The sequence below is a fragment of the Pinus tabuliformis genome, chromosome J, assembly GCF_031772625.1.
Source record: "Pinus tabuliformis cultivar Carrire ecotype Pingquan chromosome J, CPIR1, whole genome shotgun sequence".
Taxonomy (NCBI): Eukaryota; Viridiplantae; Streptophyta; class Pinopsida; order Pinales; family Pinaceae; genus Pinus; species Pinus tabuliformis.
In genome coordinates, this window is record NC_142295.1 from 999412143 (window position 1) to 999425133 (window position 12991).

Genomic DNA, 12991 nt, shown 5'->3' on the forward strand with positions numbered 1-12991 from the left:
TTTTAAACATAGTGAAAACTTATCAAACTCAATTGTCAAAGCAACAATGGGACATCCATCTCTATCTGCTATTTGCAAATGTACGCTAGTTCATCACTATTATTCAAGGAAAACCACGTCACTTAGAATTACCTGCAGTGGTTCATACAGGGGTAAGCCGTCACTTTTACCCTCTAAGTTTGGGCCATTAACCTAGTTCCTTACATATAAAGTAAATAAACTCTTAACCAAATAAAAATAATTTTAGAACATGCTCATGCCTAAACCTTTATTGAAATTTAATTTTTAATTTAAAAATTTAAAAATATATAATGAATAATTAAGTTTAATATGGTTAAATCAATAAGTAATTAGTGTTTTTGTTAAACATTATTCATAAAGTTTTAAAAAAGAATTAAACCATTCATAAGGGATAAGTCGTCACTCTTGCTCTCTAAGTCTTGTGCCAATAACCTATTTCCTTAGATATAAAGAAAATAAACTCTTAACCAAATAAAATAATTTTAGAACATGCTCATGCCTAAACCGTTATTGAAATTTAATTTTTAATTTAAAAATATATAATGAATAATTAAGTTTAATACGGTTAAATCAACACGTAATTAGTGTTTTTGTTAAACATTAAAATTTTTTGTTAAACATTATTCATAAATTTTAAAAGAGAATTAAACCATTTCAGATAAATGCAATTTTTTAAAAATTGCCAGGTAGATATTTTAAATTATTTAATTCATTAAAAAACAATTTTCGTACACAATACCATTCAAAAAATGATCCACATCCATCCAATTTTCCTTTCATCCGCGCAAACCCATCTTATTATCCTGAGGTTAGGGTAAGGAAAGTGTATTATTTCGCTAAAATTCTGGCATATCGATTCTCATTCCGAATTCATTCCGCTCGAGGTTGTTCCTTCCTTCCGGTAAATTCGAAGCGAGCAATTCCTGTAGAATTGAAGGTCTTTGCAATGAGAGCGGAGAATGGGAATGGGCGAGGGGCCAATTCGTTGCCTAGCGCTCTGATGTGTCCGTATGAATGGGAAGATCCCGCTTTTCGAAGGTCTGGACGTTTGCCAAATCTCAGATACGGAGATCAGCTCAGGGCCATTTGGGTATCTCGGTATGAATTCAACAGCGACAAAGATATCTCAGATATCATGCAACGCTCCGCACAGGCAGGCTTCAATACTGTTTTCTTTCAGGTTGGTCGTTTAGTCTAATTCAAATTCCTCTCGTTTTCGATGAAAAAACTTGGGTTGCGTTTGATTAAGAGATGTTAGATTACAGCTTTTAGTGCGTCATAGATGTGTTGTTATTTTGTTCAAAGAGTCGCCTCTGATAATAAATGGCCTTCGAATCGAATTGGGTGTCCAGCAGCACTCAAATAAATTGCTAATGCTATGTAATGCAGGGTACAAATGTATAAACAGAATTCTCATTTAGGCACATGCTGATTCATTCATTTTTTCGAATTTGCAGCATTATACAATGCATAAAATCAAACGATTCCACAGCTATACATATGAGTTTGCACCATTAAGCATTCGGTTACTTGACAGTTCATGATCACATTCATTATCATCATGAATATTCACAAACCATGTCATGCTCAGAATAGTGAGATTTAAATAACAGCAATACAAGAGTGATATGAGCACTTATCTGTATTCAGAAGTCTGTTTAAATGGTGAAGGAGCAGCTACAGGGTCTAAATGGTGAAGGAGCAGCTACAGGGTCTAAATCCACTCAACCTAACCCTCAGTGCTCATGACTCGGCCAAATCTAGACACCAACCACTAATCTCCTCCACGGAGTATCTCCACGCATCTCAACCAGAAGTCAGTTAGCAATAGACCTCTTCCTCTCAACCATTCATAACACCAGCTCTGGAATTTCCCTTCTCTTCAACTGAGTCCATCAGGAAATCCATCCTAGCAAGTGCAACAATGCAGACAAGAATATTCCCAGTCACTGCATTACCTCTAGGAGATCTGGATAGCAGTGTTTGGCTCAAAATTAGTCAATTCTTAGGACAGACAAGGGTTTTCAGGTTCCTATCTTTCCACAGTCTCTCTACTCACTGCAGCCATGGAATCTCTGTCACAACCAGACAGTGCTGTCTCAAACCATCCACATAACTCTCTGGTTCACTATGGGCTCACACCTACTGTCAAACTCATGTGTTCACGGACTAGGTTGCGGGTAGTTGCAGACATGGGAGACCATTCCCCATTGTATGGAAGAATGGAAGAAGGGTGGAAGAAGAGACTTACTCCCACTAAAATCATCTCTTAACTAACTTAACCTTGACGGATATGCGTCCTCATCAAAGTTGATAAGCGATTTGGTTTGGACACATATAGCAAGATCGATAGTTCTTAAATTGATACATGGCAAGAGAATCTTTCCCATGGACTCATTTCTCTTCCTCTGTTGTGAACTGACAGCCCCTCGTGCTCCTAGCAGCCATCTTGGACATTTTCATTATATTCATATTCATTTTACAATACATTTATCCACCATGGTGACATCACCACATGGTGTCCATGGGAACATAAGAAAAACATGCAGCAAAGTCAATGTCTCAGACTTGGCCCAAGCTGCCTATCATGTCACAGTCTTTGTTCAAGCTGTTCAGCATGTCGAAATCTATGTTTACACTTATAATGATTTTTTAATTGTGCCTTGGCCTTGGGCTCTGTACTAGGAATATGTACTTGAGGAACATTGATTACAATATGGTGCTATCAACAGAAGGTCCCATATCCTAACACCCCTCTTGACATCCAAATATACAAATTATTTCAAATTGATGACATATAATCCAAGGTGGCAGGATGGTGTACCACAGCAGAGAGCAGGAAATGCGATATATGTTTTGATCTCTTATTTCTTATTCAGATTTGATTCTTTGGTTTATATTTGTAAATAACCCAACAATTTGAAATTAAGGTTAGTAACTTAGTACAGAGATTGCAGGAGACAGTCAAGAGCTTGGGGTTGAGGGTCAGGTAGAAATCGTGTTTTCATTATTCACTATGAACAAAGATCCTCGGGAAAGATTAAAATAAAAGCACTTTAGTTATAGATGATGACCCTGAATTAGAGATATTTATGTTTTTTGATTTATAGAGGTATGTCGCCAGTCCGGCCATTTGATCACTATGAACAAAGATCCTCGCGAAATATTAAAAAAAAGAAGCACTTTAGTTATAGATGATGAGCCCAAATTAAAGATATTTATGTTTTTTGATTTATAGATGTATGTCGCCAGTCCGGCCATTTGATCACCACACCTGTCTTTGACTACCTCTCCTGTCTTTGACTGTAAGATTGTATACCAATGTCGCAGACAGCAGCATTGGGATAAAATTGGCCAGGCTCTGGAAAACCAAAAAATCGTAAAAATAGAGAAAATATCAGTAAAAATTCGCAAACATCGGCTGGGCCAAAAAATTGCGATTTCAGGATTTTTTGCGATAAAATTGGGATGTTTGCAACACTGTTGTATACAGGCTCCAGCAGGGTTGCGTTCTATTATGACTCTGTAACTGCCACTTATAAGTTTATAGATGCAGCAAATTGGTTGTATTTTGCCACCGGATCAATTCCACATTGTAATTATGAAAGTTACAGGTCCAAACACCATTTAGAGAGTTTAGCTAACTGTGGGCTCTCTTTTTTTTTAAGGTCAGGGGCAATGGGACTGTATACTACCCTTCTAATTTGGAGCCATGGTCTGAAACCTATGGATGGAAAAGCCCGGGCTTTGATCCTTTGAAGCATGCCATTGAAGAAGCCCATTCTCAAAATATGGCTCTACATGCTTGGGTCAATGGTAAATGTTTTCAGTTTTTTGCATTGATTTTGCACTGTCTTCATTGCAGTCCACACAAGTGTGTAGAAATGTGAATTTTCTTTTTTCAGACTTGAAGTATGAGACAGTAAAGCATCTCAGAAATTTGTTACAGTGATGCCCATGTGGAGAGGTTCACATCCTCCCACACATGAGTTACATATGTATTGTAGTCATCCAGAATGGAGCTGGTATGATCGTTATGGCAATCGCCAGGTAATAATTTTATTTCATCCCTCTACTACTGCTTTTTTCAAACATGGTGTCTTTTGGCTTTAGGAAATATGAAATTGGGGCCGCTTATTCTATAACAGTTACTTGATATTTACCTCCAGCTGCACAACTCGAATCTTTCCTGCATGATAAAAAACCGGACATGTCACATATAGTTGGATTTATTGTTCTTTAAACATACTGTCTTGTTTCATTTTAGAAATGTTTATAAAACCATAAGAAACTATCTGATAACGGTAATATGCGCATCAGCATTGATTCAAATATGTATTTTTTGTTGTAGGTTCCAAGGAATTTCTAAAGAGGATCATATTTTGGAATAAAGCTCTGTAAAATTGATGCCATGTTTGCCTCCCTTTGTAATATGGGCATCAGCATTGATTCGAATATGTATTTTTTGTTATAGGTTCCAAGGAATTTCTAAATAGGATCATATTTTGGAATAAAGCTCTGTAAAATTGATGCCATGTTTACCTCCCTTTAAAAGTTAAGGAGACATGATTTCAGTAAAGCACATTTCTCTCTCCAAATGTCCTGTATGAGACACTTTATCCCACAGAAAAATTCCATAATTTTATTACAATAAACAAAATTACATTCCTCATATTCTTGTCAGCATGTCTCGATATTTTCATCAGAGTCCAATTAACAAGCATCCAAAATACCTCTATACATATAATCCTTCCCCATCAATGGCAACCTGATCAATCATCATACAGGTCTGTCAGAGACTTTCCTAAAAGAAACTATCCACAAAGATTCCTAGAATGATTCAATAAACATTCCCAAAATCAACCTTAGTATCAGTCTTATGAAAGGCTGCAATAAACTGTTCACGTATGTCCAGTGCTCACATTGGTGAGCTTCTAAAACATCAAACAAAATAATATTTTACTACATCTGAAAATCATAATACAGTCTTTCTTAACCCAAATACCACAAAAATCAGAAAAAAAGGAAGATGGTCAGGAAAAAAGGACTGTTCATTCGCAGATTTGCAAATATGCCATGGACCAGCATCCAAACAATAGACCAACCTTGGGTAATTCATCCACCAATTTATTTTGTTTACTTTATACATGATGAAATAAATATGATTAAAGCTAGCAGCGATATTTTGAATTTCTTTGAAGATGGGTCTCAACAAAATGTTTTTAGCAAGCATAAAACCCCACATCCAGTTAATCACCACCAAGGAATCCCCAAGGATTTGAAGTTATAATAACACCCTTTTCATTTGCTAGCACAAGATTAAGCTTTAATACCATAAGTTCTGCAAATTTGTTTGAACTGTTGAACCCCTTCCAAGACCGGTTTAAACTTCAATATATGGGAGTCCCTCAGGAACAGAACACCACCTGCTCCGTAACCTGAGGTTCATCTTGAGCAGCGCCATCAAAAGAAGCCCATGCTCGTGATCCATCCACCCCTTCCATGTTAATTTGTCTTGGAGGCTTTTCTTTCTTTATTTGTGTAAAACAACTAAGGATATTCAAGTTTTGTGATGGATATTGAATGACTGGAATCATCTTTCCCTTGAACAAACTAGCATTTTTAGCGAGCGAGCCATATGCCCCACGCAATGATAATTGGCAGAGCGTTGTATCTCTTAAGATTTTTATTCTCACACCGATTATTTAAACATCCTTCTAATGAGAGACCCTTCCGAACATCTTCCAGCCCTGTAAGAGACTCCACCTCTCTCTGAACCTGAACTGTAAGAGACTCCACCTCTCTCATCCTTAAAATACACCTCTCTCTGAACCTGAACTGTAAGAGACTCCACCTCTCTCATCCTTAGAATCTTTTATTTGAACATGGCTAGACTGCAATGAAGACATATACTTATGCCACACAATAGGATCTTCATCTTGTAAACCAATCACCTCAGCCGACTTCCACTCTTGCCTCCAGATTGAAGAAAGATCTGGATTTGCCGCCTGGTTAAGATCAAAGCCTCTATGGTACACTTGAAGAAGTCAGCTAAAGGAATTAGCCTTAAATTGAGGAATTCATAGAAGACTTTTGACCCCATACAGATAAAATTCTCATTTTGACCAAGATTTCCAAGTCACTTATAAGTTATTAGGTATTACTAGTTAGTTTGTTAAAAATAATTGTTTTACTGAAAATGGTATCATTCTTATTGCAGCCTTTGAATAGTGGATTTTATGTTAGCATAAATCCCTGCCTACCACAAGCAAGAAAGCATCTGGTGGAAGTGTGTAGAGAAATTGTTTCCCAATATGAGATAGATGGGCTGCACTTGGATTATATTCGGTTTCCAAATGAAAAGCCAGTTATCAATGGCGAGGAGTATACCCGTGACAAGGTGTACTAACATAAGTTCAAGATACCCATTCCCTATATTGGTACTTCTGATATATTTTATATTAGTTTCCTGACCAGGGTTTTGGCAATTTGTCTTTTTTGTTAAGGTCACAGAAGACTTTAGAGATCTTTAATCAAGAGACTGGAAGTAGTCCAGAGAAGAGTCCAAAGCTTTGGGATCAGTGGAGGTGTAATTGTGTCACTGCATTGTTACGGGATATACGTCGAACAGTGAAGTCACTTAGGCCACAGATTATTCTCACTGCTGCTGTAGGCGCCGAGAGAAAGCAGGCATTGAGTAAATTTCAAGTTTGTATCAAATCTTAGATTTTCATATATTTTCCTCATCAGTTCATTTGGTTTTGTTGCGAGTATATGCGTTATTGTTTGCATTTTGTATTAGTTTGTGTTATTCCTTGTTGTTTTGACTTTTGTAGGATGTCGAACAGTGGTGGAAAGATAGGTTACTAGATGCCGTTGTGCCTATGAATTATACAGATTGTCAAAGAACTTTCAGATTTCGAGTGGAGCACGAGTGGAAACAGGATGGCATGACAACAGTCAAGGACAGTTTATTTCCAAGGAAGCATCTTAGGTATATTTTGTGTTATTCTTATTAAAGTGTAAGTGATAATATAGCATCTCAAAAACACAGGCTAGTAGCCTCAACTGTAGTTGGATTGGTGAAGTGTGTCCAAATGCCCATGTACAGAGAGAAGATAAACAGGAGAAAACTTTTTCAAAGTGAATCTCTCAAGCTGACAAGTGAAAATGATTTAATGGAATGGTCTTGTCCTCCTGAGCCTGCAGTAATCATGGGTACCAGTGTAGAATTTGGGGATAGTCAACTTCACCAGAAGCAAATTTCTCTAGCATTGCAACGATTTGGTCATTTCTCAGTGTTCTGTTTTTCTAACCTATTTAGCACCGTAAGTCGCTACTATGAATGTGCTTCCAAGTTTCTTTAAGTACTTGAATCATGATACGGTGATATATTATTTTTTATTGCTAAGAAGGGCATGGGCTATGAAAATGACATTTATATTTTCATCGAATTTTCTAACTATATTTTTAGCTCTGGCAGTCAAAACAGTGTAGTTCACAGACTCCCGAAATGTTGCTACCTTTCCTGAAAGTTTTGGCAGATGCTTCCCAGTTTGTATCCAAGTCAAGGGGTCTCCTTCATAGACATCCATTTCAGTCTCGCGACATTCAGGGACATCCTGAAGAATCTTTCCCTTACGATCAACTACACTTCTATGATCATGTGCCTCCAGAGCTTATGTTTGAACCTTCAAAAGATAGAAATATTAATATCTGTGCAGAGGGTGGATTTCGAAAAAGGATGTTTACAGTCTTTACCAACAGGGACCCAGCCAAATTACGGAGGACACATCGAAGGAGTCTTCGAGCTAAGCTACAGAGGGAAGGGCATAACTTAGATGATGTTTTGAAGAGTACGGTGCTTGTGAAGGCTGTCACTAGACAGGCAGCATTAAAAAATAGAGAAAACAAGGATATCCATATGCCCAGGATGAATTGGGAGGCTGTCAAAATGTCAGAAGCAACTGCTTGGGAAGAGAGCAAGCCGTGTTCTTCAGAAAATGAAGGCACAAAAACAGATATGCATATGAGTAGAGTTCAGTTATCATCTAAAAGGTGGGTTGAAATGTCCATGGCACATGCAAAGCTGAAGCTAGTTTCAGATAACCTAAGAGTAAGCAGGGCCCAGTTTAATTCCAAGAACGGGAAACCATTTGGCTGTATTTCATGTTCATGGCAGTCCTCATTTTCCAACATTAGTGTTAATCTTGTAGCTGGTTTAGGAGGACTGGCCAAAATGATGAAGTGTTGCATTATTAAGTGGATGGAAAGTTGAAAGCAATGGCAAATTTGAGTTCAACTTGTCACCATACCAGAGGTGAATGTTGGAAGGGTAACTGGGTTCTGCAGAGTTTCCATGTAAATGATTTCTTGTTTGCTAAGTTAGGCTTTGTAATTATTTGAAACTTCTTTTTATTAGAAAAACAATTTATAATGATATGCAGGGTGCATTCTTCCTAGGTACAGGAATGTACACCTAAATACTCATAGATAACCTGTCTTGGAATGTGCACCTTCCAAAACTCATAGATAACCTTCCAAAACTCAAAGCACCAGTTTAAAACATCAATTTTTCACAACTTTTCAAAGAAAATATGAGAAAAACCATTTCGATGTTGCATCAAGGTTATTTTTTGGTCGATTTCAATCTTGATGGAGGGGCAGTTATGGTTCTGTGATGAGAGATTCATGTAGTCTGAAGCATCTCTCGTTTCTTTTTCTTTGATTTTCTTTTATCCCAACCTATCTTTTACTTGCAGGCCCCAGATCTGATTGCTCCAAAGCTTGGCTGTCTCTCCATTGGATCTCGAAGCCTTTCTTCACTTGTCTTGTTAGAAGGGGCTGATTTCTTTTTTTCCAACTGTTCTGACATCTCCCCCATCAGACAGTGAGGTGAGGTTATTTTTCAAATTGCCGTGGTGGCAGTTTGTCCCAACAGATCTATTAAAATAAACTGAAATGTATATCATGAAAAGTTAATTCTTTTAGATTCTAGATCTGTTATTACTGATTTTTGTTGTTTATGCATGCAAGATATAAAATGTGGAAAATAGAGAACAATAAAATACAAACACACACAATCACAATCAACACCGAGATATGATCTTGTAAACTCTTTCGGGAGAAAACCCAGCTGAAAAGGCGAGGCTGCTTTGCTTTTTTTTTTTCGTCTGTGATGCAAATAATGCAAATATGAAGGAGAAGACATTCTCTACAGAGTTACTTGAGACCTATGGCTGATGGGCTACTATAAAATACAAACCCCTTTATTTTTCTCTCTCTCTATCCACTCTTAGCTATTCTGCGCTACTATGAAACAAAATGCACTCGAATAGAATGGAAACCCTTTCCCTCCTAGTGGCCCAATTATAACACAACTTGATAACCAACTAGGGGTTAAGTTTGACTCGAACTCTAAACTAGAGTTACAACTTTGACCCTTCTAGAATCTTCTTCTTAGTCTCCACATGGCTAGTCTCTTTTCCATGAGTGACAGGGTTTACATGAAATCTTCTCGAATCATGGTGGACAAAACAGGATGGTCAACTTCTAGATGACATAACATTTGCATACAAACTCTGTTTAATGCCTTTCTTGCACTGTTGGAAAGGTCTTTGAGTGTGGACTAACGCCAAGGGATCTAACACATGGGAGCGTTTTTGGTCCTAAATAAACTTAATTTAAAGCCTCAAACTACCTCCAAAAGATTTTGGACCAAATTTCCCAAACTGGGACCTGCTAGTAAAAATGGCCCTGTAAGCTAATTCTTTCAATTTTTCCACTTTAAAAGCATTGAGATGGATGAAAAATAATATAATGATCCAATCTAGTACATACCTTCCCATTTTGGGAGGCTTTTGGTGCCCAAAAGGTTTACTGAATGAGGTGAGAAATATTTGCCTCTACCTTCTCCCTGGAGTATCATTTAGTCTTGTCTAGAAGTCGTCTTTTCAACCCAATCTTCCAAAGGTCATACTGCCTCTATCTTGCAGCTTTGGACCTCTTATGCGAAATTGTATCCTTTCTCAACTTTGTCTGAGCATATGGAGCTAAGTCCTCTATGGAAGGAAGGATTGACTCCTCTTCCTAATCCAACATGGAAGGCTCATAGAATTTGAGATTTTCCATATTCACTACTGAGTAAATACGCATGTATGGGGGTACACTGAGTCTCTAGGCATTATCTCCCACATTTTCTAGTATTTTGAAAGGACCATATCGTAGATCCTTGATTTTCTTACTTAGACCTCGTAACCTCTCCTTGTTCAACTGTAACCATGCTTTGTCTCCCACTTTAAATGACTTCTCTGTCCTTTGTTGATCATGCTTGACCTTGTGTTTCTTTTGTAACTTTATTAACACCTCCTGTACTTGTAAATGGATTTTCCTGATCTCTCAACAATTATTTTGTCCATAAGGCATCCTCCATGAGATCCTCCCTCGTTCCTCTTGCTACCCATATGTAATATCGAAAGGTGAAGGTGACAAATATTTAGTTTGTAGAGTAACTTTTTCTAGAGATGATAGTCTACTGTGTTGTCACCATTGTCCACATGACTCTGGCCCTGTCGTCGTTGATACACCTCTCTGAAGTCCCCATCCTTTGTACATGCTTCTTGTATGCATCATGGGTAAAATGCTCCATGTGAATCAAAGTTCCAAAGCTGTGATTTTTTATGTGAGTGGACTTAAAAGCATGCCCAACAACTTGTGTGTGCTACCCTTATATTTGATTAATAAATGGAATTGCTATAAAAACCTCATCCACTTGTAATGCTTGGTGTTAAAATTGGCAACTAGGGCCAAACTCCATATGGGTCACCTCATTTATGGCAGCTAATATTTTTCTTGGATTCCTCTCTCCGAGAGGTGTAGGATTAATCTAACGATCATCCGATTTCGACATGTATTCACGGAGATATGAATTTATTTGTATTCATGACAATTTGTTAAGGTTGGCTGGCAAGCAAAATAGTTATTTTCACCCCTTGCTTATCCTCAACAGTTCATATAAAAGGAGGAGACCTTGTGGCATAAACTCACTCATCTCATCTCACATTCTTCTCTCTCTCCTAGCTTGATTGGGTATGCGTTGGAGGCGCAGATCTCTCACATGTGGGAAGAAGGAGGACGCAAATTGTGATTAGGGCAACGTTGACTTGGGTTGAGCGAGCTGCAGGTGGGCAGATTTGTTAGCGTCGACCAACGTTGACTGTTTCTTTGTTGCGGATTGGGTTAGGCCGCCTATCCTAGGCAGACCACATTTCTGGACAGCTCCTTTGACCTGTTTTGACTATGCGTTGACCAATGTTGACTGGCATGAGGGCTAACCACAGATCTGTCCAGCGTTGATTGAAGTTTGACTGCACTTTTTGGACTATTTTGGGCTGCCTATTCTCGCTGTTGGAGGCCGAGTTGACTGAGGTTGACTAGAGGTCAAATCTGACTTGTTTGACCAGCTTTGACTTTGCTGGTTAGGGTTTTGCTGCTGCTGTCATAAAATTACAGATTTGTATAATTGTACTCTCTCTGTGTGCTGAATTATTGAAGAATATAAGAAGAATTGATTAAGGGTTTCCCCACATTAGGGTTTGTCCCTGGCTGGTGCCACATCTTGTGTCCTCTTGTCTTGGCTTGTCTTCTACTGTTTATATTTATGTTCTATCTGCATTTTACTATCATGTTGGTGTGATTGCTATTTTGGAAATTGATATTGGGCTAATAAGAAAATTTGAAGTAAATTGCTCTTAAGCATAAAACATACAAAAATTAATACTTGGTCTGTTGTAACTTACTTCGGGCCTACATTTACTATAGTGACTAGTAATTTGTGTGGATGACTGTTTCCTTTCCCATCGATTAGTTTTTTCTCTTTTTGATAACTTGCACTAGGGCATAGAGATCCTTGTCGTAGGTAGGGTAATTGAGAATTGCCCCATGAAACACTTCAGAACGGTAGCATACAAGCCTTCCTTCCTACATCAAGACTATTCCCATAACATACACACTCACATTTGTCTCCACTTTGAAGAGTTGTTGCAAGTTTGGTAATGTAAGAACCAATGCTTGATTGATTTTTTTCTTCAACTCTTCAAGGGCCTTTTACTGACCCTTCCCACACTAGAAGCTCTTGCTACTCGTTGTTACGGCGTGGAGTGGTACAACTACTGCTAAAGAAAAGGCTATGAATTTTGTCAAGCATTATGTTGTCCCAAAGAAACTTTTGACCCCATAAACATTTGTAGCAATTGACCACTTTATTATGGCCTCCATATTTGCAGGATCTATCTTGAGCTCCCTTCCACTAATCACATAGCTTAAATACACCAAAGACCATTGTGCAAACTCACATTTATTGAGATTTTCCAACAACCAATGCTTCTTCAAAGCCTCTAGCACCTGCATCAAGCGTGAGGTGTGCTCCTTCCATGTAGCATTGTAAACGAGTATATCATCCAAATAAACAGTAACAAATGAATATAGATAAGGTCTTTGGCACAATTATGATGGGTGACCCACATGGTGAGGTACTTGGTTGAATAACCCCTTGCTTCAATAGCTATTGCAACTGCTTCTTCACTTCACTTGCTTTTGGAATGGATTGCTTGTATAACCCAATGTTTGGCAATGGAGTGTTCAACAACAAATGGATCTTGTGCTTTATCTATTTCCCTCTCGGGTGGTAGCTCTTTAGGCTCTTGGAACATTCCCTTGTATGCATGTAGCAATTCTTCCAGTTGTTCTATTTGTTCCTTAGTGCACCCCGTGAGGGATGCCTTTGCTCTCATTGAATCTTCTACAAACTAATTTTCTCTTAAGAATAACAAAACATACTTCTTGCTAGAGCTAATCAATTTCTTAGCTTGGTTGGCACTTACCGGTGAAATATTTGATTTTCCCTTGTGTGTGTTGATGATGAAGGAGTTTTCATCATTGATGAACTTATACTAATTGGCTCTTAGCATGA

The 12991-nt window shown here is 38.0% G+C and overlaps 1 protein-coding gene across 7 annotated transcripts; it reads left to right on the top strand.

The window, feature by feature from the left end:
* The first annotated feature begins 782 nt into the window (after positions 1–782).
* On the top strand, positions 783–8490 carry LOC149230214 (uncharacterized). 7 transcript variants are annotated; one of them, XR_016247999.1, is made up of 8 exons: positions 783–1201; positions 3690–3837; positions 3971–4071; positions 6242–6421; positions 6535–6729; positions 6858–7015; positions 7231–7349; positions 7505–7641. XR_016247999.1 is itself a non-coding variant. In XM_089378912.1 (8 exons), the coding sequence occupies exons 1-8, from the start codon at positions 968–970 to the stop codon at positions 8297–8299; spliced, it is 2037 nt and encodes a 678-aa protein (XP_089235038.1). In that variant the 5' UTR covers positions 784–967; the 3' UTR covers positions 8300–8485. The 7 variants fall into 7 exon arrangements, 5 of the variants coding, with proteins under 5 accessions (XP_089235041.1, XP_089235038.1, XP_089235040.1 ...); XR_016248000.1 differs by having other exon boundaries at positions 7496–7632; XM_089378912.1 differs by having other exon boundaries at positions 784–1201; positions 7133–7349; positions 7496–8485.
* The last annotated feature ends 4501 nt before the right edge of the window (positions 8491–12991 follow it).

Coding starts and splice junctions, on each gene's coding strand:
- LOC149230214 (XM_089378912.1), top strand. CDS start 968: ATGAGAGCGGAGAATGGGAATGGGCGAGGGGCCAATTCGTTGCCTAGC. Junction 1,202..3,689: donor TCAATACTGTTTTCTTTCAG/GTTGGTCGTTTA, acceptor TTTTTTTTTAAG/GTCAGGGGCAATGGGACTGT. Junction 4,072..6,241: donor ATCGTTATGGCAATCGCCAG/GTAATAATTTTA, acceptor TTCTTATTGCAG/CCTTTGAATAGTGGATTTTA.